This window comes from Podarcis muralis, chromosome 9 (assembly GCF_964188315.1).
Source record: "Podarcis muralis chromosome 9, rPodMur119.hap1.1, whole genome shotgun sequence".
Classification (NCBI taxonomy): Eukaryota; Metazoa; Chordata; class Lepidosauria; order Squamata; family Lacertidae; genus Podarcis; species Podarcis muralis.
Genome location: NC_135663.1, coordinates 56,923,629 through 56,951,455, shown reverse-complemented (window position 1 = coordinate 56,951,455; position 27,827 = coordinate 56,923,629). Strand labels below are relative to the sequence as shown.

At 39.6% G+C, this 27,827-nt stretch overlaps 1 protein-coding gene across 1 annotated transcript; it reads right to left on the bottom strand.

Moving 5' to 3' along the window:
• Positions 1-489: 489 nt before the first annotated feature.
• ZDHHC2 (zDHHC palmitoyltransferase 2) lies at positions 490-27,827 on the bottom strand. The gene is made up of 13 exons (XM_028743846.2): positions 27,430-27,827; positions 17,046-17,072; positions 14,047-14,141; positions 12,246-12,366; positions 11,181-11,250; positions 10,779-10,811; positions 9,575-9,695; positions 8,027-8,159; positions 7,806-7,932; positions 7,601-7,693; positions 6,754-6,866; positions 6,002-6,080; positions 490-5,827 (listed from the first exon to the last, which is right to left on the bottom strand). The coding sequence occupies exons 1-12, from the start codon at positions 27,629-27,631 to the stop codon at positions 6,040-6,042; spliced, it is 1,176 nt and encodes a 391-aa protein (XP_028599679.2). The 5' UTR covers positions 27,632-27,827; the 3' UTR covers positions 490-5,827; positions 6,002-6,039.

The following is a 27,827-nucleotide window of genomic DNA, read 5'->3' as shown; positions in this document are numbered from 1 at the left end:
GATGCCCCTCCACCCGATACACTAATCTTACTTACTTTAGGAACGGGGACCCTGTGATCCCCAGCCAAGATGCCTGAGTAGGTGGGCCAGATCCTGATCCCCACCATGAACTATAGGTAAGTCTTATTGCCACAACCACTGTTCCACGTCTTGCTCTGGGTGTGGAGGGACCACTTGATAGATTTGGTTCTAAAGGCTTCAGTTGCTGATATGCTTACTTAGCTTTGTTGTAGGAGTGGGCAACCTGCTTGAGGTCAAGGCCTGCATTCCCTTGTGGGAAACCCATTTGGTGACCAAATGCCAGCAGTAGGCTGACCAAAGTCTCTGTTGGGCAGTGGGAAAAATCGTATCTGGTAACAGTTGATAAAACGTGCACCAGCTGTGAATGGTGCATGTTTTGCGTGCTAGCCATGTTAGTAAAACATTTTCAGTGCCACTGCTTGCGTTGTTGCACATGGCCCTTTCCAGTTCTCAAATTCAGAGGCAGAATCTTTGTCATTTGTCTCTTTTATTCTTATTTTCCCCAGCAGCAAGATATGATACAAAAATACATAATACTGCTTTACAGAGTACAAACAAAAGCAATGCAAGAAGCTCTTCTTTGCAAAACCGGTAGTTATATGTACACTGTTGCTTCATAGCAAACATGTACTCAGGCAAGCATTGGGAATGTGTTTTCATTACAGGGATGACCCAGTTAAAAGCAGTTCTGGAGCAGAGCATTTTGGAAGCTAGGACTCCCCATTCTGCTTCAAAAGTCTTGACAGCATCACTGAAGAAGTAAAGCAGGAAGAGGAGCAAACAAATCACCAGCAGAGCATACCTACAGAGTAATGTCATCTGTGTCCTCAAAAACTGATTCCTTTCAGAGGTGAAGTAAAGTTTGTCCAATCGCAGTACCCTGAGTAGTCCAAAAGGCTAATTTGTAACAGTCACACTGTACAATGGTTTTTTTCACCTGGCCACTTTATAAACAAACATTCACCTGATAGTCATGTAAAGTAATTTAACTAGAGTATCCAGTGAATCACTGGAGTTAACTTTTGTGGGGCAATATACAGATATTTTCTGGGTTCCATCATTGCTCACTTTCATTCAACTGGGTAACAAAGTTATACAAGTGCTGTTTTTGGAATGTTGAGATGTACAGTACTGACAAGGAGTTTTCACACCCAGATGTTTCCCCCCTTCAATACAGAATAGGTTGTGAGCTGTGTATAGTGTCTTCAGTGACAGGTCTCATTCTTTAATTGCATCTGGCTTGTAGATTTGGGGAAGAAAAGGGTGTTTTTGTTTTTTGCAATGTTACAGCTCTTACTTTAGTTTAACACCAGAACAAAATCCTCTCAAGTTTTTAAATAGTTTTCCTATGTTGCGAATTGAAGGAGTCCCAATCGTTACAGTTTCTGGTGCATTAAATAACAGTAAGTCTCTGAAGCAGTGGTCTTGGCACTGGTGAAAACACTGAGAAAGGAGTAGGAACAAATTCTACCCAAAAGTTGTTTCCTAACTAGTTCAACATATCTGCAATTCACATGAAGTTTCTTCTTTGGCAGGTATGGGAGAGCTGTACCCCTTCAGATATTCACTGGACCACACCTCCATCATCCCTAACCATTGGCAATGTTGGCTGGGGATAATGCAGGTTGTAATCTATGAAAACACGTAACTGAACCCAGAACTCTCCATCTTAAAAGCCATTGTAACAGTGCATCCTCTATTAAAGCAGTAAAAAACATTTCTGGCCTTAGGTCAGAATTTTAGCTTTAATTATATAGGACTTTTAAAAAGCCGTATTTTCAAAATTAGTACCTTGTCACCAATTTGAAAAAAACGAAACACAGTAATCTACAGCATTATTTAGCTTTACTCTCAACTTGTACATTTTGTATTGTCTGTTGCCTTGGATGACCTGTGTGAGTTTTGCAGTTCTGCCAAACCTTTTAGTCCATAAAGGATTAGGTTAGATGAGGTTTGAGGTGGGGAGAAGATTTAAACATTATCTTGACAGGCTAGCTCAAAATTGTTTGGTGTTCAAAATGTAAAGGTGGAAGCTAGCAAAGGATTAGGCAGTGCACACTCTTAATTAGTCCCATTTACTTTTTCCTTTGTGAAATAGCCTGAAAGTTACAAGCCTGCAAAAATAAATAATATTTGCTAACTGAACATGGATGGGTCACACTGTCCCTCCTTTGCCAGCTTCATAAAGGTGAAAAAGCACACTTGTAAAATTTATTGTAAGCTAGAGTCAAGTACTCCCTGTGTCGTTTCTCAGGCTCACTTTCCTTTGTGCCCTGGATGCATAGGACATGGCTTTACTTTACAGATCAGTCTGATTTTTTTTAAAAAAAAGTTTGTACAAGTACTCCCAGTGCTCCTAGAGGTGACAGATCACCTGCTAAACAGCAATCACCCATGCTTTGGGAAGATTAGAAATTTTTGTGTCCAGCACATACAGGGGGGGTTATTAAAATGTAAATGCATTTGGGGCTGAAAAAAAATCTTCACCTGAAAAGGGGGCAGATGGGATAAGCCAGCAATTGTGTAAAAGCAATGTATAGCACAATCATAGTACTACTAGCTCTGTAGGCATATATATTTGTACGTACTAGAAGCATATCTACTAGTACTTTGCATTCCATATAATAGTGGCATATGCGAAATACATACTGTTTTACACATTAAATAAGAACTATTAATTCTGAAGGAAAGAATTCAATACATAGGCTGACCAAGTAGTTCCTAATGGGTGTATTAATATTTTGTTTCATATAGTGACATGTTGCTCCCTATGTGCTGTAATGGAATCTGAACTATGAAACCATTTAAAAGGAGTATTTTGAATCCTTGGCACATAACCAAAATGTTTTAAAAGGGCTGCAATGATTGATCATGTAATCAAAGCACTCAAACATTTTAATCACCTAAAAATGTGTCCTCTGCTAAATAGGGCTGCAGCTTTAAAAACAGACATTTGAAAACATAATTACTTCTACAAACTTAAGACAGCAAGCAGCTTCTTAAGAGGCATTTCCCTTCCATTATACATTGGAGTGAATAGTTCATCTAAAATCAAAAGTATATTTGTTCCTTCAAAATTATTGTTTTTACCTGTGTAAAAGTTTATGCAAATTTAATCAGCAGATTAAATTGACCAGTCAGCCAAAACCCACACAATTGACCAAAATGTCTTTAATTAAAGTGAGAGTCCTAGTTTTCAGTTAATCAGTGTTTTAGCCATGCAGGTGGAGGTGGAGTGAGAAAATTCCTTTCTCCCGTACTATAATTTATGAAGGAATTAGAAATTTGCATTTCCAGAAACAGGAAGTCATAGAGCTCCTCTAAAATTCTGCAGTAGCCATACCTACATCACCACTTACTATGTGTGACACCCACTTCTGCTATTTGCTCACTCCCTAATCCCACACGCTTTTATTGTGAAGCCCCATCGTTCACAGATAGCACTGATATTTACATTCAAGAAAATACGGTCAGGATGTATAACAGCCATTCCTACCTTAATAATTATGTGTGACATCTGAATTAGCTGGAAAAAGTGCATCATGATAATGTACTTACACCCATCATAGGCTGGCTCAATCTTTTGCATGAACCCCACTTTCCCAGGAGGTATGTTTAAATACTGGAATCAGACACAGTCATCAGTCTTCCTTTCCATGATGCAGCAATGTGAGCCATATTTAAAACGTGCTCTGATAGTCTGAATTTTACTGAAAAATACTATAAGATAGATTTTATCTGTAATAAATGTGTCCCATGAAAACTGAATTTCAGCTTTCCCCTTCATTTTATACACATTTTAATGAATGCTGGTAAAGTATCAAAGGCAGCCCTGCATAACCAGAATACACATCACAATGTGCATTATGATGAAGCAATGAAAGTACCAGTCTTTCCCATTCGGTCCCTGTGATTCTCATGACCACTTCCAACACTGAATACTAAGTAAATACAACATTATGCTATAGAAACTATTGGCTGCAAAACATGTCTGCACATACTGTGTAAAACTATGTAATGCAGATCACAATGATCTCAAATATCCCAGGGTCATATTCTGGCACTTCTGGTGATTGAACCTGTAATGACTCATTTGGATTAAAATGTAGGTAGGGATTTGGGGGGGGGGGGGATTTCCAGTTATAATGGTGATGATGTCAGAGACATCATACCATTTTACTTTAATAGAACCTTATTTACATGGGTGAATAATTTTGACGTAATCCTCAAAGTCTTCTTTGTTGCCTGCAGAATAGGAAATAATGTTCCTGATGTTTCATAAAAACACTAACAGTGATTCACTCAGGAACTGGGCTCTAATGGTCCTCCTGATTTTGAAAATTTTTTTTACTTGGTGCAACTGCAGCTGTAGGGTAAGTCACGGAGCCAGATATGCATCCTACTGTGTCTATAATAATTTAAAAATCTGACTACCCAACTGATTTTAAAGTGGAAATTTGTTTCATAAATGCACCCTTGTGAGTTACGTATAATTTCCTCTGCTCATAATATTACCAACTTCTACAAACCATCTTGGAATTAAATATTACCACCTATTTTATGTAAACAGCACAATGTATTTTATGTGATCCATTAAACGTATATAATTTCATCTGAGATACCGTGCATGCAAAGGCACTGATAAAAAACGTATTATGAAACTTCAGTTTTCTTGGCTTCAGAAATGTCTGACAAATCCTACAAAAGCCCAAACAACTGTTAGTTTCATTTAAAATAAAAAGGGTCTCTGCAAGCCCACTTGGCTTCATAATCCAGAGTGTAGTCATCACAGTAATTAATTTTAGTATGTTCTACATGATAATATACATCTTTTATGTACATCATCAGGGTAATGAGGAGGAATGCAGCAATTTAAGGATGCTAAATCAAACTGAGAAAAGATTCATATAGTTAAAATGGAGCCTCTTAAAGGCACGAAATTTAGGTTAAGCTTTTGAAGCCTAGCAGTCTCAAGGAATATTAATATCAAACACTCCTAATAAGGTTGAATAACTGAATAGTAAACAATCACACATTTATAGTCTCACTAAACTTTGCTCCAATCATGTTTTACATGCATGTAAATTGAGGATGGAGTTTGTCTTCTGCTCCCCCTGTATGATTTAAGAGAAATTGTAGCCTAGCTAGAAGTAGGTGAGTCATGTATAAAGTGGGGAGGGGGGGGGCTATTATATTGGCATCAAACAAAACCTTTCCTAAAACTTATCCAACTAACTGAGGTTAGTTTAAATTTAAAAGTATGACTAACTCAGCTGAATGTAAGATTCAAAATATAGTCCAATTATTCTAGTCTACTAAGCTCCCCAAATCAATTGATAAAAGTTGAGAATATATTCGCATGGTTAAAGATAACTTGTACGTGGAAACAAGAGGCAAAACTTAAAAGATTCAAGAATTGCCATAAGAACAGGTTCAGGTTATATGAAAATAGCTTACACTCACCTGAGCTATCAATGCCAATGCAAAAATCCCCCTTTTAACCTAGTCCCTTAAAAAGGACTAGGTGTTGTCCTGTACGTCTTAAGGAAAGACTACCTGCTTTCCCAATGTGTAATCTTCAAGACATTCTTTTTGAATTTTAACAATAATTTGTGTTACCCAAAACATTCTTTTCATACATGTAAGAGATGGTAACGGGTCTTATATTTCAAGTGATGATACAGAGACAGTTAATTAGATCTTGAAATATCTTCTGGCACATCCACGCTGCAGTGGACTGGAACAGCTGGTCAATGGATGCTGATGTTGTCGAGGAATCCCTCATCCTCTCATCAACAATTCTTAACTACAACAAAGAATTAAAGTACACCAGTATGAAAAACAAAGGGTTCTGATGTAACGGCTATCATGTGTCCACAATCTAAATCACATGCAGATCATGAACTACAGAAGATTATAAAAGAGAAATTTATTTAATTATAAAGGTGTCAAGAAAGTTTATTTTTTAAAAAGAACTTACTTTTAAAGATCCAGAATTTCTCTCTTGTACTTGCATGACTAGGTTTCATTTTCCACCGTTAGTGCAGGATTGGTCATACCTTTGAAAAATAAAATGATGCGTTGAAGCAGTGGTTCCTATTTTTTTTACCAGACAGCCTCAGCAGCAGAATTCTACATCCCTTCAACATACATCTGTTGCTGCTAGCCTTAATTTCTCTAAAATATATGGTACCATGGGCAATGGATATTGTCTGCAGTGGAACAGATCTTGGCAAAGCTTTGACAAATATGAGAATATTGTCCTTCAGATAGCCTACATAAAACAGTTGCATGCACAACATATTATAAATGCCTCTTGTGGAGTTTGGTCATCTGTATGAGGTCTCTATACTTAATGAATAGGTCTCAAAATCAGAAATCCAAAGACTACTGTGGTCCATGGAGCAGGTATGTGTAATAAATATACCAATGCCCAACTGATTCAGGGAACTTTTTTTAAAAGGACAAGCTGTGCTGCATTCTCATGCATGTTTATTTCAATAGAATATATTCCCCCTTTTGTTGCCAGACATCCCCTGCTTTTAATTCACTCACTGCCCAGAAAGTTGCAGGTTTCAAATTAGAGCTTAAGTTTAAAGGAACTGCTCATATAGTATCTGCTTTGATATGTACGTAAATTTTATTTTGTTTTCAAACCGGACTGAAAGCTAGGCCTGCAAGCAAGTCACCCTGAAAACATCACAGCATAAAAAAGCCACAATAATCTCTTACCTGATTTGTTATTTTCAATACTTGCGCTGGTTTCTGTCCAAGACTGAGAGTCAGTAAGGAGATGACTTTGGGAGTCGCGTAATGGTTTAGCAGGAAAATGATGACTATTCTCACTGTTCAGTGACAAAAATGTTGAAGGAGGAGCAAAAATATAGTTAGAAGACCGCCAGGTTAGGATTAGGAATCTCATTACCAATGTTTTTATTTTTCCTATAAATATTCCAACTTGGGTGCTCTGTGTTTCCTGGTGCATTTGATGAATTCCAGTGCCTAAACAGGTTAGTCTAAATTGTTGATGCATGTGTGCTAGAGGGAGCAGCAGGAGATGCAAGCTAGAGGTTTGCAACTCCTCACTGAGATAGGATAACAGCCAGGTATTAGAGTGCTCATATGGTATGGTTGCCATGCTTTGTCGCAATGCAACATTCATGTGCTGCATGATGAGTACCATGTTTGTTTAATTGCAGTACTTATTTATCTTATAAATTTTATACCCTGCCCTGTTGCTGAAAATGTTCTCAAGAGTGGCTTACAAAAACCAGCACGAAGATGGTCCCTGCCCTCAGGAACTGGAGAGATTAACATTCTGTAAAAATATGGAGCATGTATGTCTATTTGTTTTTAAATGATCACATTGAAGAATGCTATCTACAGTCATTTCTGCATCTACAATCAAGAATTATAGATTGTACAAGGTCATTAATTATGTGTCTCAAATGCTACTTGTGAGAGTGCTTCTATGCCAATGTATACTTAAATGTTAATATGACTATTATCTAAGCAGCAGGCAAGAAACAAAAAACAACAAGGTAAGTGGAAGCTTGACAAGGAATAAATATAGGCTTACTTTTTGTTTGAAGAACTATGTCCAGAAGGAGTAGAAGCCTGCTCAGGATCTTGGTTAACAAGGCAGGTAGGAAAGGAGCATCCATCACCTAGGCTGAAAAGTAAAATGAAACAACATTCTAAGTAGGCGAGCAGCATTAAAAACTCTTTCAACTTTCATTGTTGGTTTCAAAACATAATTGGTTTTCTCTCAATAAAACACCTACCTGGAAAACACTGGCAACAACCAATATTTTTTCTCATCCCCAAAGACTTGTCTTAGGTTTTTGTCAAATCCCAAGCTAAATCCATTCTTATCTGTTCCGTGTCGAAAAACAGGTGCTCTGAATGCCTCTGGAAAGGGAAGAGATGTTTACATTCCTTAGCCCATTCAAAGCGGTGCGCACAGTTCACAGAATATGGACTGAATCAAATTATGAATCCTCACCTAATGTTGATTTATTTTTGGTCACTAACCAACAGTGATATCCAAAGAGAGATGATAAGCTGACAGAAAACATGGCTGCGGCAAAGAATAAAAACATAATATGGAACTTGGCTTGAGTATCAGGAAGACCATTCTATAAAGAGAGGGGGGGGGAGAAATGTCAATGCTTTATACTGGAAATAAAAGAAAGGATCTTTTATCACCTATGTTGAACTTCTCTAATTGTTAAGGAAATTTTATTCAAGAATTACTGGGACACACCCAGATACATCACCCCTAATACTTGGGGAGAATGGTGGAAGATACAGTTGCGTACCTTGGAATTCGAACGGAACCCGTTCCGGAAGTCCATTTGACTTCCAAAGCATGGCTTCTGATTGGCTGCAGGAAGCTCCATTCGACTTCCAAAGCGGTCAGCTTCCAAAGCGTGGCTTCTGATTGGCTGCAGGAAGCTCCTGCAGCCAATTGGAAGCCACGGAAGCCCTGTCAGGCATTCAGCTTCCAAAAGAACGTTCAAAAACCAGAACACTCACTTCCGGGTTTACAATGTTCGGAAGCCAAAATGTTCGAGAACTAGGCTGTTCAAAAACCAAGGTACGACCGTATATGATAAATATTCTATGGGTACTAATGGATCACAGCCTCAGGAAGTAAGGTTAATTTTGTTAATAAGCACTGTTTCATTTTCGTACTGTAACACGGTACAGTTTTAGTGGAATCCAAGCGCAACTAAACAAAGTTTACAATGCTTACTTCTCTCAGCACTGAACCTGGCTGTGGCCCACCATTTTAACTCCCATACAATGCCACTGAGGCCCCAACATAGCATTGATCCAGAGTGATGCTACATTGGGGCAACAGAGGCATTATCAATGAATTAAAATGGCAGGTGTCCAAAGTTACACTTGCTAGTAGATTGGCTTTTTTCTTTTTGCTGCTGAGCCTGCCTGTCAGGTAAGATAAAGGAAAGGGGCGGACAGAGAGTCACTGCCACCAAAGGCCCTATCAAACCTGGCATCAACCCTGAGTGGCTTTTAACAGTGAATGTAGGCCATATGCCATTTTTAAAAATGCTTTTGATCTTTGTCAGCTAGCATAAAAACAACGACAGGTTTTTCCTCCCCAAAGCATTAACAAGCTTATTACTCTTACACGGCTACCTACCTGTAACTAAACTTATTACTCTTCTTCTCCCTTACCAAATCATAACCACTGACTGTGACTACAAAAACTGAGGTGGAACTCTTCTAAATTATTATTATTTTATTATGATTATTTATTAAACTTGTATACTGCCCTATACCTGTAGATCTCAGGGTGGTTCACAACAGTCTAAAATGCAGTCTAAAAATAGATAATATATGAATATTAGTTAGCAGAACAATCCTATGCTTTTTCACTTGAAAATAATTCCCACTGTGTACAACTGGGTTTACTTTACTTACTGCCTAGTAATTGTGTTTAGGATTGTACCCTATATATAAGCAGTTAACATGTTTTTGTTTACAGAGCTAAATATTTGAAACATGAAATACTTTTAAAACTTACTGTCCAGAATTTAATAAAATACTGTAAATCGGTTGCAACAATGAAAAGGCAGTATAACAGAGAATATGCCAAGAAAAGGAGGAAAAATTTGTAATTGGAAAATCCAACACAGTTGTTCACCCTAGGGAAAAAGAAGCTTGCATCACTGAAAATACACACATATAATTAATTAATTTTCATTTATATTTCTTCATAGGCCTCAAACTATGTATTTACCTCCCACCTTTCTAATCCATTATAATAAATGAAATTCCTCTATCTAAAGCAGTAATGACTGGGTGCTGAGGAATATTGCAAACATAAAAATGTCTGTCCTCAAAGGGAACCACTTGTATACCAATGGCATCTGGGCTTTTTCAGATGTTCTCCCTGGGCTTTGCACAAGGAGCACATAATAGCTTCAGTAGACTCAAGCACTAAAATACATCCTTATTTCCCATGCATGAACTTCAAAAAATTGTTGAAAAGATTTACTTTTCTCTCGGCTTCCATGGTTGTTCTAGATGGAATTCCAATGCCAAAATCCGTGCACAATAGCCAATGTGTCTTCTAGATACTGTTGGACTACATATTCTGAGTTTTGCTGGCTAGGTTGATGGCAGTTAAAATGCAACACCATCAGGACACCACCCTGACCAGTTCTGGTTTACTGTATGTTACTATTTTACTAGAGATTAATGACACTCCTTTTCTCTGGCATAAATTGCTATTTTGACAATTTCTTTTTTTTATTCCTGTTTTTTTAAAAAATTAAAATGATTAAAAATCTATTGTATCTAGATTTCTTTTGAAGAATGTGGTCCCATCCAGCAGGAGTTCTCACATAACCCTTTAATACTTGAAAAACTAACCATGCAAAACACAGGTGTCACTTTCCTCCTTCATAACAATTCCCTGCCATTTTGTGAAATGTTTCTATTTTCCTTAGCTGTAGACTATGTGGTACTCCTCTCCAAGATAGCACACACAAATACCTTGTTTAACAAAAATAAAAGCAAAAGCAAAAAACAGGTGATTCCATTCCAATAGTTATCACCGTTGCTGCAAGGCTACTACCCCAAAGATGCTGTGCTATTGCCACAAGATCTTGTCATGCCATTTCCTCAGATCTTATCAGTGAAACTTTTCACCCCTCAACATCAGGAAACAGTGTTTGTTTCCCATGTTATCTAATCCAAAGTGATGAAGTAACATGGTTACTTACCAAGGGCAATGATGATCCATTTTCAAAATACATCTTTAAAAAGACAAACAACAATAATAGAATATAATCGGCAGTATCAAGCTTGTGGTGATAGCTAATAGTCTATGCCAAACGAAATGCCTCAAATATTAAGCATACAATTTTTTTCAACGAGTTACTCAGGTGTTATGTCCCAATGAGATCACCGGGCTATCCACACATGTAAATAATAGCAGAATTCCACACTGAGAGAATAAATAATCAAATTCTAATTTATAAAGAAATAATAACCATTAATAAAAGAAAAAAAACTGTATTTAAGTATATCTAATTTCTTCAGTAATCCATGCAGGTAATTTTCATTGCTCAACTCCTTCAGCAATAACAGAAATGCTACATAGCCTTGCAATATTTGATCCTTACTTATCACAAACAGAGCAGTGATGACAACGGTCTGGTTTTACAAGTTGGCATCTGTCACAGTATCTGATTGCTGCAAAGACAGAAAAAGACTTCTGTTTAACATAAACGTTACTGTTCTGCTGGTCCCAGAAACTGATGCAGTAAGGGGGGGAAATGTTCTGCCAAGAAATTTATGTTTCTTTTTCATGTCTTGACTTGCTAACAATGTAATATTTCTAACCATAACAGGTGAAAAATATGAGCTGATTTAAGCCAGCAGTCCTAACCACCCTTAAAAAGTTCCACTGAATTAAATAGGATGTACTTCTAAGTAAACATGGTTAGGATTGCATTGTTAGTCACTATCCCCAAACTAACTTTGCACTCATGTAGCTTTGAAAGATTACTGGCAATCATATCAACTGGCTGCTTGAAGGGGAACAGGACTAAATCCACACATACACTCCATGGCTCAGGCTTCCTCAAACTCGGCCCTCCAGATGTTTTGAGACTACAATTCCCATCATCCTTGACCACTGGTCCTGCTAGCTAGGGATCATGGGAGTTGTAGGCCAAAACATCTGGAGGGCTGAGACTGAGGAAGCCTGCCATGGCTGGTCAGTGTTACCAACCAATTCTCAGGCTAGTTCCTACATCAGGCTGATGAGTGACACATACAATTCTCCAACTAGCTAGGGGCATGGATAAAAAGACTGATTCTGTGCTTGTAAGACCTCTAACTGGATTGAGGTTATCATGATTTACCCAAATGGTGTTTAAATGTATTCACCTTTATCTAGGCCCAGGAATGGGGAGCCTCTGGCCTGTGGGCCAAATCCAGCCTTTCAGGCCTCCACATTTGCCCTGTGAGCATGTTTTGGGCAACTCCCATCTGCCCCCAGGTAAAGGCGGGACGTGGTTGAAAGGGGCTTTGCAGGCACTCCCAATCTGTTTTAAGTTGATCATACAAAGCACAAGAGAAAGGGAGTTTTACAGGCATCTCTTCTAAGAGAATTCCCTCAGGAAGAACAATAATTTCCCAGTGAGTTTAGGAGTGGAAACACTTCAATCTTAACAACTGTTTACCTCCAGACATAGTTCTTGTGTAGACGGGGAGGTCCTTGGCTGCTCTCCTCAGCACTTCCTGAAGGATTTCACTTCTAGTTTCTCTGTCTAACAGTTCCTTATCTGCATAGGTCAGGTGGTACTAGAAAAAAGGGAAACTGAATTAGTAGCACAATATTATAATAGGTAAATGCTCTTATACATCTTGAATACATGGTTATGATGTGCCAGGTGATTTGCATGATGGCTCAGTTGGTTACACCATGGTGCTGATAAAGCCAAGGTTGCAGGTTCAATCCCCGTACAGGACAGCTGCCTTTTCCTGCACTGCATGGGGTTGGACTAGATGATCGAATTTTACAATTTAATTAAACTGGCCCCCTTGAATGCTACAGTTGATGAGTTCATTCTTCTACATCTTTTCTGCGTTGCAAAATTTTAATAATTTCTATTACATTACATTCAAATATAATAATCCCTTATCTAACAGCTACAATCTTGTGATTTCTATTTGTGTTGATATAATAGATAATTTATAAAGTTTCAAGTGAGGAACTTTAGCTGTAATCCTTAATCTTTCTTGTATATGACAGTTTTCCCCATGATGTTTCCCCATCCATATATGGTGTTGTATCCTTCATTCCTGCAACTGTTGATGGTTCCCATCATGCTGTTATCTCAGAGTTTCCAAAAGTCACTGCATTGTTTTGTCCCGTGACTCGGCTTCCAATAAACAAGCCGTCTTTGCCATTTTTCCAGCCTAGGAAGAATGGTCTGAATCCAGACTGCAGATAGTTAATCCAAAAACTTTTATTCCCGCTGCTGATAGACTCCTTTCCTCCCTGGCACTGATTTATGGCCAATTATCCTTATCTTGAACACATTCATTTGTGGATAATGGAGGTTAGGGAGGATTTTGCTCTATATTTTCAAAGCATAGCGTTTCTCCCCCCGCCCTTAGTTCCATTCTCTCACTCACACAGTTCCAATTTTGTTAAATTCCATATTATATTCCAATTTCTTCCAACCTCACTTGTGCAGATATTTTTAATAAAACTTGCAAAACTTTAATAAAACCCAGCGCCTTTGCCTGCCTTCGCATTCCATGGAGAAGCGAGTGCCAGACCGCCAGGCAAACTGTGGGTGAGAGCCTGGTTCCCCTTCCAACCGAAGAGGAATGCAGATAATGAAATTCCCTCATCATTACCTGATTATCTCAGTCTCTTTCTCTCTCTTTGTGTGTGTGTTGGGAGAGACTTCATTCCTCGCACACTGGAAACAGGAAGCCTGCAGCCTAACTTTCTCAATGCTCCATATTATTCACATCTCAACCCCAGATGAGACAGTTTGAAAAGTCAACCTTTTCAACCCTCAAATAGTCTCAATAGGAGACATAATTAAGTTATCATGTCCTATTGCTAAGCTTGAAAAAATTAAGACCAAGTGCTTCGGTTTTCTTTCCTCCTTCATTTGCAGTCCTTTTCTTTATGTGTCTTGGCTTTGGGATTGTAAGCTTGAAGGCAAGGACTGCCTTTTTTTCTTTTTGATGAAGAGCTGGGTAAAAATATTTCAAACAACAGACAGACAAACCAAAGTGCATGAAAGAACACTGTAGTACTAGTTGTGATTTTATTCACCCAGATGTAAAATGTTTGCAACTATCAATAATGACCATGTTTTGCTAACTGGTGGCCTTCAGGTGAATGGGATCTAGAGATAACGAATTCATACAAGGTGCTATTTACGCCTTAAAAAATGGGGATATTATACACCAGAAACAAAATTAACAAAGGTGTTTTTCTTACACCACACCATAACTTACTTCTTTGGAAGGATTCATTGGTGATGTAAAGATTGTTTTCCAGTAAGACCACACAAACATCGCGAAAAATAGATGGTAGGCAAGCAGGCACACCACTAAAACAAAGACATAAAATTAAGGCATTGAACAAATTACAGAAACTGCATAATAGTGTGAGAAATGTACAGACAGCCAAGATGAAGCTAAACATTTCCAAGGGTCCACAGTAGGTAACAGTGCTATCAAGACATCAGCACAACTATAAAATAAAATAAGGGTAATTAAAGAAGTTATGTAGCACTACCAGAAAATGTGCAGCCAGGCTTGTAAGGTTTTCTAGGAAGAATTCTATGGGTGCAATTTAGCACTGTACTATTTTGATTATTTTGCCAGTGCAAGCATTTCTGCTCGCTTGATGAAATTATCTCCCCTTCTCATCCCCGCTTCCCAAGCCCACCAAGAAGATTTGGGGGAGGTGTGGAGGACACACAGGAGACAGCAACTATAATATGAGTAAAGTCATGCAAGGTTGGAAGCTACAGGAGCAGACCAAGGTACGAGAGGGAGGAAAGATGAGGTGTACTCGCAAGCAATTTAAGGTCCTCCGGTATCCTCCCTTAAGCCATGGGAAATTTATCTGGCTGTTCTTGAAGAATGCAGCGTTAAGAGATGAGCTTGTCTGTTGGCTATTTCTATTTAACTCACTGATTCATCTGATAAGTTCCCATCACCATAGAGGGCGCCCACTGCTGTGGACACTTAAAATAATTAAAACGAACACAGTGATATTACAGTCATTACTAATCGATAAAATCTAATAGAAGTCATAAAAACATAACGTAAGACCAGTTACAGTTTAAATCAGGCTGACTGCAAAGCCATGAACAAGTCTCATTAGTTCTGCATCTGAAGCCTGATGGAATCAGTTAAAATAATTCCTTCCCAATGACTGACATTACTGGCTCAGTGAAGGGTCCAGTTAAGGATTCCAAGATTAAGGTTCTGAGTGGCTGATTTTCAGCAATGGTTGAGTGAATATCACTTTGCAATGAGGACAGATATAATATATGGAACCAGACCTCATAGCAGATTCTCCAGCAGTAGTGTAAGCTTGGATTCCTCCCAGGTTTGCAACTGAAATGATGTGCACACCAGCAAAATGAACCCTGGTATTGCCCCTCCCGCGTGCTTCAGATTGGTTCTCCACATTTTTTGTTTGTTTTTATAAGTGCCTCATGATCATTCACACAGTGATGCATTCATTCATCAACTTATTAGTTTCCTTTCTGAAAAGGAAACTTCTATAAACTGCCAAACTGCTCCAGGGATAGGAGGGGGGAGGTTTTTTTGGAAGTGAGGACTTATCCAGATTGGCAACGCTGATCTAAGAATATGATGAACCTCTTCACTCTAATAACTATTTACAGTGGTACCTTGATTTTCAAATGTCTCGGAAGTAGAACGTTTCGGTTTTCGAATGCCAAAAACCCAGAAGTAACTGCTTCAGTTTTCAAATGCTTTTTGGAAGTTGAACATGCCACATGGCTTCTGTATTGAGTTTTCCGTAAGTAAATGCTTCAGTTTTCGAATGTTTTGGAAGTCGAACGGTCTTCTGGAGCAGATTACGTTCGAAAACCGAGGTACCAGTGTATTTATTTAAATAAGAATATTTATTTATTTAATAAGAATATCCAGCCTTTCCAAGGCTTACGCCTCACTCAAGGCAGCTTACATAAATACACAATAAAACATATTAATAAAATACAGATATGACAGGCACGACAAATAACTGGTAGTCTTCAACACAGACTCTTATCCAAAGTGCTGCAGTGAAAGCTTGCTGGAATGGAAAGGTCTTCAACAACTGATGAAATTGTCCAGGGAGGGAGGCATTCAAACCTAAAAGGACAAGGTGTTTCAAGATCTAGGTGTGGCCACATCAAAGGCCCTCTCTTGGGTGCCTACCATCCATGTTTCTTCTATAAGTAGGATACAGAGAGGGTTCTCCCCACTAGATCTTAGGCAGGAGGCAAGCTAGTCTGGAAAGAGGCAGTCCTTTAGTCAACCTGCAGCTAAACCATTTAGGACTTTATAGGTGAATGCCAAAGCTTTCAACAATATTCTTCCCCATCCAAAACAGGCTGAATCCCTATTCCAGAATCGGTCTATCTTCTGACCAGGAGCACTTGTGTCTTGTTTGGATTAAATATCAATTTTTTAATTCTCATCTTGTGCATTGCTGCCTCAAATCACCAGTTTGGAACATAAACAACTTCCTTAGTGTTGAACAGTAGAAACAGAGCTGTGTGTCATCTACAGTGACCAACCAACCATAATTGCTTCACACCATAGTTTGCTTTTTCCCCAAATGGGGAAATTTTTTATTCCTTTATCCCCAAATGGGGGGGGGGGGGAATAAAGAAGCCGCCCACATTTTCCACATTTACTATAAAGCAGCCGTTTCTGCCACTTCAGACTTTGCGGAAGGGGAGGCACACTCTTAAATATGCCCCCATGCAAACAGTAATCAGGATATCAAGAAAAGGAGTAATAAAATGCAGACTAGGAATCTAACAAAACTCTATTTTATCCTTCTTTACTTGCATTGATATTGAACTTGATTATTGAGTAACTTACACAAGCTGATTCAAAATCATATCTCCATAAGCATTCCTTCTCTCCCTCTCCCTCTCTCCTTGCCTTATATTCTATATCCATTTTAGATGACTACCAGATACTGCTTTTTCCTTTTTTTTACCACTACTACTGCACAGAAAAAGATTTTTTCCTGGCTTGTCAGTAATTCTTCTATTGGCAGGTCCTGAATTCAAAACTGCTCATCTGGTATAAGTTAAATAAAAATAATTACATGCATAAATATAGGAATCAAAATGCAGAGTGTAAATCACAAAATGTGTAGTAAAACCTTGCTAAAGGTAAGTGAACTCTATATAAACTGGGTTTTTTTGTGATATTGTAAGAAAAGCAAAACATAAATGTAATAATAAATAAACAGTTACCTTTTTCTCCAATATTTGTCATGGTTACTGCAAGAGAGACAGAAAGAAACAAAGTGAAAAATATTAGTTGCCATTATTTGAGCACAAACATTTTTTGAGCACAAACCATCTTCTTGAGACAATGTGTACATTTGTTAGTTAATATAAATATTTTACTTTGTAAACTGCTGTGATCAATTAAACATCCATTCCAAAACCAGCCAAACAACCAACCCTGGGATAATATCCTAGCAGTTACAACATTTATAAGTAAATAAAGGGGGAACATTCAGGGGCCGATATTCTCTCTTGAAAAGATAATTAGATCCTTGAGTGGGTGAACAGCCACAACTGCATTAAAAGGAGAAGTACTCTTCTCAATAAGTTCTAGTGTGGAAGAGGATACAGGAGTTTCAACTTGAGATAGGAAAGTCTTCTTAAGCCAGTGGAAAGTATTAAGATAGACAACACTCTTAAAGTGCTAGTCTGCAGAGATATGCCCCCAAAGGGGTTGAGAGTGGTGGCGGAGGGAGAGGCGCTCCTGGCTCCCAGGGTCTTGATGCCCTTTTCTCACAGCTAGGGGGCTGAAACTGAAATTTCCCATTATTGTTAGCTATAAGGTTAAAATGGGATCACCAATTGGATGATCACTAACAATTTATCTACAAGTGGAATTATTATATATTGAAATAGAGTGATATACAACCATGACTTATTGGTAGTTTTCTCCCCTGTCCATCAATTTTATTTCATTTATTTCTAAAGGTATACACAGCCTTAACACTTCATGATCAAAACTGCATTGGTGGTAAAATAATTAAATGTGGGTTATGTAATTCAATTTTAGGTTTTACTAATTATAGTATTTTGAGATACAAACACTACATTGGGCAGCAGCAGGGGGAAAGATGGAAAGCAGGTCTCACCCCACCCAATTCTGAGACCAGCTCTGTTTGGCTCCTGCTCTTCTTTAACTACTTCCATTCAAGTTTGTTAGGATCCAAACTCAGTAACTTCAAAACTGGTACCTGAATTTACCTGTTCTTCTTCTCTCCCCATCCCTTTTGATACACAACATTATGTTTTACAATGTAAGCCTGTGGGCAGGGACTGTCATTTGTTTTTGATATTATGTGAGTTGCTTTGGGAGTTTTGGGGCCTAAGAGTGGGAGAAAAATGCTTCTGAATAAAGAAACAAACAAGTCAAATATGACTGAGTGGCACCTTGAGGTTCTTTGTCCAACATCTTCTGCTGAGTAAATTGAGTATGATTACAATGTATGGGGATGCACATGCATTTGAGGTTCAACTGATTTCAGCTGGAAATATTTAAGCATGTGATTAACTTTTTCATTCAACTCAATGATGCTTCAAAGTGCTTATGCTTCATGTCTATATATAGCTAAGTACCAGACGTTGCTGCATATTAATTATACTTGTCACAGTAAAATTATGTGACAATATTTCAATTAAAATACTTTCAATGTATTGCCTAACTGCCACATCATCTTTTTTCAATAACTTTTCCTTTAAAAATTTACACGTGAGACTCAACCAATATTTTATGTCCCATAAAGAGCAAAGCTATCTAGTGAGCTGGTCTGCCTAATGGATAAACAAAGACCCGCACTGAGGATATTTGGTTCAAATATCATCAATGTCATGGATTTGAGTGTGGTCTTGGCCAAGTCACATTCTCTTAGCCTATATTCCTTTTGGGCATATGGAAATAAGTGGCCTATTTTACATGCTTGTTCAAACAGAAAATGTAATAGATTAAAACCACTTGGAAAAAATTAAGAAATGATATAGGAATTATCATTACAATTTTAACCTCCGGGTCCTTGTCATTTGTGGGTTGTCGTTTTTTGTAATCACATTACTTTCTGCATAGAGTACATCCAAAATGTTCTCCTTGTTTTGTGTTATGTCTAATACACCATACTTTTTCACTGTTCTGTTTGAGACATACTGGTTTGTTTCTGTTTAATCTCTAATACACTGCCCAGAGAGGAAGGCAGGATATAGCCCATATACTACATAGTTATGACTAAGTTCTATTGAAACCAATGAAACAAGTTAGTCAAGCCACAACTAACTTCACTTATGGAATTCAAACAGGGCTGACTGCTCCCAGCCACCATGGCCATATATAACACGTTTTCCTGGGCAAAAGAAGTAGACAAATGGCTGTATATGCATTTGGCATTTTGTTGGGGCTGTGGTATAGCTAACATGGTGCCCACGAATACAGCTGAGCGCCATGCTGACCTCCCATGGTGCCCGTAAGGCCCCTAAGCTCCCCACCTTTTTCTTCTCCCTTCAGAAGAGGGAAGGAAGCAATCACCACCTTAAAAAGAACACTGAGATGACAAGGGGTTCATCACTCTTTACCACATCCTGCCTCTATGAACTTTTTCTGGATGAGATAAGGACCAAAAACAGGCAAGTAAGAAGGTAAAGTATGAAGACATAGTTTTTTGTTTGTTACAGCAGTGACCAACACAATGCATCTGGAGGGAGTGCAAGTAAAATGATCCAAATAAGAAGGGAAGTAGCAGAGTGTGTTTCTATGTGATTTCTCCTTGAGGCATGTGTATGTGTATGTGTTTGTTTGTGTGATTCTCTTTATCCTATGTGGAGGAAGAAGAGGGTTTGCCTTCTGTGAAATGGGTGTTTTTGCAATTGGTCGTCATTGACAGTCATTTTGTGAATGGGTATTCCTATGGTTCTCCTTTTGTGACAGCATTCATGACACTTTCTCAAGATTTTAGATGTACTCATGGACACACACACAAAAAAAGATTGACCTTTTTATGTGAGAGATAAAAGCTGCTAGCAGTAAAGTGAAAGGTAAAGGACCCCTGGATGATTAAGCCCAGTCAAACGAGACTATGGAGTGTGGCACTTATCTCGCTTTTCAGGCCAAGGGAGCTGGAGTTTGTCCACAGACAGATTTCCGGGTCATGTGGTCAGCATGACTAAACCGCTTCTGGTGCACGGAAGACTGTGAAGAATGCCAGAGCACACAAACACCATTTACCTTCCTGTCGCAGTGGTATCTATTTATCTATTTGTGCTGGTATGCTTTTGAACTGCTAGGCTGGCAGAAGTTGCTGAGAGTAGGGTATAATGTGGAGTGGGAAGAAGGAGGAGGTGAGAAGAGTTAACAAATCTCCCACTTACGGTAGTTGTTTCTCCAAACTTAATTGTGGGTAAGCATGGGAGAGTGATACACAGTTGCATACAAATTCCAGTTTGGCTCAAAGATACTATCTATATCCCTGCTTCTGGATTAACAGGAAAAGTCCTCTGCTGTTCCCAGAGGTCAGGTCAAAATTATTCTTCATTTGTGTGTCTTTTTGCTGAATACCAGTTTTAAAATACAAGTTTTAAAACTGAATACCAGTTTTAAAAAATTATGTTCTTTAAAATTATTTCAACATTCCTGGCCAGAAGCCTACAGTCTTCCCCCTTGAAGTAAGGTTATAGAATCAGTGGCTGCATTGCAGGTACATGCAATGCAAGTACAAATTATGTGTCAGAGGCAGTTCCTCACAAGCAGTTCCAGTGCAGCTCCTTCCGAGTATGGTTTGCAAAAATATTTAGATAGAGTGATAAAAATTCAGAGGGGGTGGTTTGGCTGTGCTAATCCATTACAGCAAATACAACAGCAGCATTTTGTAGCACCTTAAATGCTAACAGATTCATTGTGGCATATGTTTTTTATTGAATGCTTCTACTACAATAAATCTGTTAGCATTTGAAGTGCTACATGGCTCTTTTTCAGTATTGGAATATGAAAAGGTGAAGAAGAAGAGAGGGTGAAAAAAACAGTTTCTTTAACCTTATAGCTACAGCAAATACATCTGATGACCATTTCACATGGAGATTCTGTTCCCGGCCCCCACATGCATCAGCAGAGTGCGTATAAGCACACCCCACCTGTTATGCCTCTGTTCCACCCATTTTTTGATTTTTTGTGACATTTTCGGTCACTTCCTGGTTCAGCACTGTGTGTGCATAAGCAACTTTGAGATGCACATTAACTAGTCATTGTCTGTACTGGCAAGTCTCCAGTAGCAATTACAGAGATCTAATACATACAGTGGAACCTTGGTTCTTGAATCTAATCCGTTCCAGAAGTCCATTTGACTCCCGAAACCGTTTGAAAACCAAGGCGTGGCTTCCGACTGGCTACAGGAGCTTCCTGCACTCAAGCGGAAGCCGCATCAGATGTTTGGCTTCAGAAGAACGTTCAAAAATACTTTACTTCCGGGTTTTCGGTGTTCGGGAGCTGATTTGTTTGTCAACCAGGCCGTTTGAGAACCAAGGTATGACTGTATTTCTATATTTTATTTAAACGATTTAAATAAGGACACCCATTGTATATCATAATGGTTTTTGACTGCTTTGGATGAAGGCAACTTGAACATTAATGCCATTTCTAATACACAACTTGCAAAATCCCAGCCAATTTGTCTTTCAGCATGTGCCAAATGTGGTGCTGATAGTTAAGAACACATTGAACTCGCATATAGTATTATGTATCTATGAGGCAGTAGAGACTATTTTGGTAACAGCTGCATAGAATGCAATAAGAATCCTGCTGGATCAGACCAAATGTCCATCTACTCCATTATTTTGTTTCCATCAGACAAACCAAATGCTTATTGGAAGCCCTCACACAGAGTATAACAGCAATAGCCCTGTCCCACTGTTGCTTCAACTCCCAGGTTTTCAGATGCTGCCTCTGAACATGGAGGTTCCATTTAGCCTTCACAGCTAATAACTACAGACAAATCTATCCTCCATAAATGTCTGATTTTTTAAAAAGACCTTCTAAGCCAGTGGCCAGCACTACATCTTGTAGTCTAAACCATTGAGCCTCTTGACTTGCTGATTGTAAGGTCGGAAGTTCAAATCTGCGCAATGGGGCAAGCTCCCATTGCTTTGTCCCAGCTCCTGCCAGCCTAGCAGTTTGAAGGCATACCAGCACGAGTAGATAAATAGGTACCGCTGTGGTGTGAAGGTAAACAACATTTCTGTGCGCTGTGGCACTCGGCACAGTGTTCCGTGCACCATTGCTTAGACTTCTAGGTTGTTCATATTAACTCCCAGTACAATCCTATGAATCCTTACTCAGAATTAGGTCCTACTGAATGCAAGATGGCTCTCTTTCAGGTACATATTTGCAGGATTGCAGTACCAGAAGAATAGCAGGTTGAATGGTAATTGCCACCTTCAGAAAACCATCAAGGGCAGGGGTGGGGGAGAACAAGGTTTCATAACAATGACACCATAACTTCTAAAGCAGTTACAAAACAAAGTGATGCACAATAAAATGAAGCACAGTACTGTCTGCAGGCTTATCTAATTGACAAAAATATAAGAGATATGAAAATGACACAACAGGAAATGAAATGAAGGAAAATAAACTAAATGAGTAGAAACTGGGAGAACAAGCATGTATTTAAACATTGTTTCAAAACCAAAACTGATGGAAATGTTCTAGTATCAGGAGGCAGGGCATTTCAGAGATAGGGAACAAGAGAATAAGGACACAAACAACACAACACACTAGTTTTGTGGCTTGAAAAGTATTACAAGAAAATAAGGAACAAGGAGAATAAAACTCTTTGTCTTTAGGTACAGAATATCTGGCACAGAAAATTAAAGATAACAATAACAAAAAAAACCCACCCCAGGAATTAACTTGAGAATGGCAGCACAAATCCCATGTACTCTGATGATACTGTAATGTGATTAACTGATCAAGGTAGATAATGTTAAATTAGAAACATTAAACAATACAATGAAATAGTATGTTATAAATCAAATCAAATAAAAAATGTGTTAATATAGGGCAGGGGTCACCAACTATTTTGGTCCAGTGGTCACAATTATAATGTTGAGAGTGTGCTGTGGGTGCTAGTCATAAAATAGCTGCAAAGGGGGCATGGTATGACAAAACATGGGGGGCAAACCATAAATCGTAGGCAAAACTTTCTCTACAATTGAATTTCCATACTATAAAAGGATTAATCTGTTGAATTTCTGCCTATCAACCAGCTGTTAAAGGCACAATAAGCCTGCCCCCCCATGCCAACCAAAGCCTAGGCTGTCACATTAAACACAAAGACATACCTCTGAATAAACATATGCACCACCGTGCTGTAAGTAAACTATACAGTGAATTCTTAATGAGTGCTTGATCTTTGGCTCCTGCACAGGAGACAATCCTAGGCCTATCTGCAAACTTTTCATATTTGCCTTTTGTGGGAAGGGGAATTATTTAATATCTACCCACATGTATTGTGCTGTAGCATTTGCAAAAAATAATTTCTGGGAGTTATCTGATCTCAGATAAACCCACCACAAGAAAGATGCATCTTAGTTGATAGGGAAAAAGGAAGGGCAAACTACAGAGATTCCAAGGACCAAGGGGAGGGAAAAACAACAGCTCTTTGGGACCTCATGGATTCCTACTGCCTGGTATCTGTCACAGCTCTGAATTCACCTATTGGATAAAATCACTGACAGGTGAGATCAGTCAGTCTGGCTCACTTCACAGAGATCACTTAAAAGGGTACCTGTGCATTTTGCTTCACAACTTTTTTCCTATGGGGGCTTTTTAAAAAAAATGAAAGCAGAGTCTGCAGCCCCTGCCCAGGGATGCTGCTGAAGGCGATCATGGGTGCCATGGCACCAGCGGGTGCCAGTTTGCTGGCTCCGTTTAGAAGGTTGGACTAGGGAAATTCAGATACCCAATCAGTCATTAAGCTCACTGGGTAACTTTGGGTCAGTCACTATAATCTAACCAACGGGGTTAGGATAAAATGTGTGTGTGGAGCATGTCTACCACCCTGAGTTCCTTGAAGGAATGGTAGGATATAAATGAAGTAAGTAAATAAATGCTTGGTAACTTCTTGGGGCACCCAGTTAAAGATACAGAAAGTATTTAGGGCTGGGGGAGTTTAAAACAAAGTTTTAAAACTATTAGGCACAACATCAAAAATCAAAATGGTATGCTAAACATCTGATCCTGTATGTGATTATGATTTGATCACAAGCCATCAATGTGTACAGTAATCTCTGATAAGGCAATGATTGTCCAAATGGTCATGAGAATCTGCCCTATCTTTCCCAAAGATTAAGGACACAATGTTTAGGGCGAAAGCTAATAGGTGAGGAAGAATTAAATTTCATATTGAAATCTAATATTCCTAGTCCAATCGCTTTATTTATAACCACTATGGATACATTCCTGCTAACGTTATGCACGCACTAACTTTCCCACTGAAACAAAAAGGACTTAAAAGTGCTTTCCTTCAGCTAATTTGTGTCTTTAAACAAAGTCTAGATTTGAAGACAAAAATGTTTATAATTAACCATTTTTTTACGGGAAATATCCAACTGTCACAGGGGAGAAGCCTATCAATGGTTATTAACCATTCTTCAGGATTCTACAACCTATCACTGGGTCTGGGAGTCAATAATTGTTTCTAGCAGCTATTGAGCTTCCTCATTCTCACTAAATATTCCACAAAGATAAATTAAGAGCATCTCTTTTGTACTCACTGCCTGACAAGGAGCCTTGCAAAAGAGTCAGAGCAAGTGGTGTGTGCTTATGTTTGTAGCAACCCCTGTCTTCCAAGCCATGGCAATCCTGCTGTGTCCAAGAACAGAATGCAGTCTGGTACTTTTTGAAAGCAGGACTCTCTCACACATTATATACTGGAAGCTTTTTTAAAAAACTGAATCAATATGATGGAGTACACTAAAAGATTTTCCTGTTATTTGTTAGATTTAAGTGTACGGTCACCACTGGCCCAGATAGCTAACTGGAACCTCCATGTTCAAAGGCAATATACCACTGAATATCAGGTGTTAGAGACAAACAATCCGTTGTTTTCTCCCATAGTGCATTGCTGCCTGTTATGCAAATGGATGGGGGAAATCACATCAATAAACGAGAGATGCATTGGGTCAGGCTGTGGCTCAAAACTAGGTCATGCAACTCTACCCTTTTCTTGTTCATTTCTTTACATTGTTCAGAGGAGGGAAAAGATTGGGGGAGGAGAGAAAAAGTAGAAGACAGAGGAAGAATGAAAGAGAAAAGGAAAAATTGGCATATGTACTAAAACTGACAACTGCATCCTGCATTGGCCCCAGGTTTGAGAAGCTGAAGACTACTAGTATGATATACACTAAAACAGTGATGCTATCTACCTTAGACTTTATTTGTAGAACACTTCTTTAAAAAGTTGGTCACTAGCTATGTAGGCAGTCTTAAACATGCGATGTCAGCTTTTAAAGCATTTGCTGTATGTTTAAAAAAGAAAGTTACTACAACTACCGAAGATCAACAAAAAATCTACTAAATAACAGCAGCTAGCCTTTAGCACACTAAACATTATTTTACAGTTCTGAAACTGAAACATGGAAGACATTTTATTTCATGTTATAGATGTACAATTATAGCCTTGTCCACAATAAAGTATAAAGTGCATTTTTATCTCTAGCACAAATTTATTCACAATAGCAGAAAACAGAATTAAACCGTCATATTTTGATCCAAATCCTCAAAGCACATTTGTGTGTGTGTGTGTGGAGAAAGTAAAGCATACAGAAAAGATGGCAATGGTGTACAGTTTTAATTCCCAGAAATTCATATTGTAGTTGTACTCTGTGTGGGAGGTACACTGCTGTTAGTTGTTTACTATCTTGCAGATAAGCATCACCACCACAATAGTAAACCAGCATGCGCAAGATTTTTTTAGTGCATGACTGGGACCTAGCTTAGCATATGCTAGCATTTAATTAACCCAGGAGGCACCATTTACAACAGGCAGAGTATCTCTCAAGAGACCTTCCTTTTTATTCTTAGCAGATTAAGGAAAAGGCCAAGACTACTAAAATCACACTCCAATTAATCCCTAGATCTCTTTTTAACACCAGAACCATACAAAAATAATGTTGGGGTAGGAGATGAAGGAAGATTTACTATTCTCTATACAGTGCCTGCCAAGTAGGTTATATTTTGTATCTGTTCATTTCTAATAAGCAATGTGTGTTGGGCTAGAGTAAATATACACATTAAACAGAAATACCCACAGTTATAAAATCAGACACAGAAGGGTCCCAACCATTTGGCTCTTAGACAATGAGCACCTGCTAAACGTCACAAGTTAACTGTATGCCTATCCTTAGAGAACCCAAGGCACTCTGAGTGTGAGTGTGTGTACATGTGTGTCCCGTCCCCCCCAAGTCTATCCTCCTTAACACATGGGATTGTGAAGAGAAAGATCCTACTTGGCTCAGCCCAGGCAATGCTAAGCATGTAAACAACAACCTGCGGTAGGAGCAGCAGCGGATTAGCTGCTGCTGTCACCACTCCCAAGGCAGGGCAAAAAGCAGGATGTTTTGTTCACCATGAAAACATTCCAGACCTACATATGCAAGATCACAGTGGTGTTACTCTGCATTACATAATCCAGAGCACCAAATAAATCAGTCCTGGAACTGCAATCATGTACACAGATTAGACACACCATGCAGGAAAAAGCCCAACCCGGAAGCTTGCCTTTCTATCATGATTAAGAGCAGCACCAAATCACTATTCTTGATTTTAAGTGTTCAAAAAGAAAGAAAGAAAAATATAAGGGGGGGAAGAGTTTTTTTTTTGGGGGGGGGGAATATTGGGTGAAAACAAAAGCCCAACTCCCTGTCAGCTACAAACGAGGATGTTTCCCAACCCGCAGTGCCCACTTCCTCCCCTTGTGGAAGGTATCAGCTGAGTGTCAGCGGCCGGTTTGCCTTAGGAGAGTCCGCTCTGGGGCAATCGATTGTTTATGCTGAGCGAGCGCGCGACACAGTCTCTCTCTCTCTCTCTCTCTGAGTGAACGAGCGCGCGTGTGCACGCGTGTTTACACACACACACATACACACGCACATGCGGGTCTATTGAAAGCGCAACCAGTGCTAATAGTGTTTTACCTCAACAAACAACAATTTACACACACACACACACACACACACACACACAAACCCCAGCACGCCCCTAAGGAGTCAAGTTCAAATTCTGACGCGCGCGTTAGTATCGAGGGACGGAGGAGGGCGTAAGGCAAGCAGGAGGGATAAAATGAAAAGGTCCCCCCTCATGCTGCCCCCGACGCAGCTTAAGGCTTGAGGTCGAAGAAGAAGAAGAAGACAAGGGTAAAAGGCTCGCCGGGAGAGGAGTCGGGGCCAATATCCGAACCGCGCCCGCGCCCCATGTGTTAGGCGAGCTTTGGCCAGAGGTGCCTCTGGAGAAACTCTCTTCTCCCCCGCGCCCCGCCATATATATAGAATAAATATATTATTTCCGTCCATTCCTCTCTCCCCCACGCCTCCAGGGACTCACTCAAGCAGAGCTGGCCGACGTACGCGTAGTAGGACCAGGCGACGATGCTCCCGATGAAGAGAACCGGCACCCAGTAAATGAGCCACTGGCATCTTCTCCTCACGCCTCCCGCTCGAGAGCGGCTGCTGCTGCTGCTGCGGGACAGCGAGATGCTCGACGAAGCCGCCGGCCCTGCCGGCGCCGCCATCTTCCCGCACCCCATTCTCCCGCCCGCTCAGCGCTCGGCCTCTTCAGCTGCTCGGTGGTCCGTCGGGGGAGCCCGGGGCCCTCGACGCACATCCCCGCCGGCGGAGGCGGCGACGGAGGCGACGCCTGCGCGGTCCCAGGGCTTTCTTCCCCCCCGTTCCCGCCTGGCCGCCCGGCCGCCCGTTGCGCCGCCCTCTCCGGGCGGAGCGGCG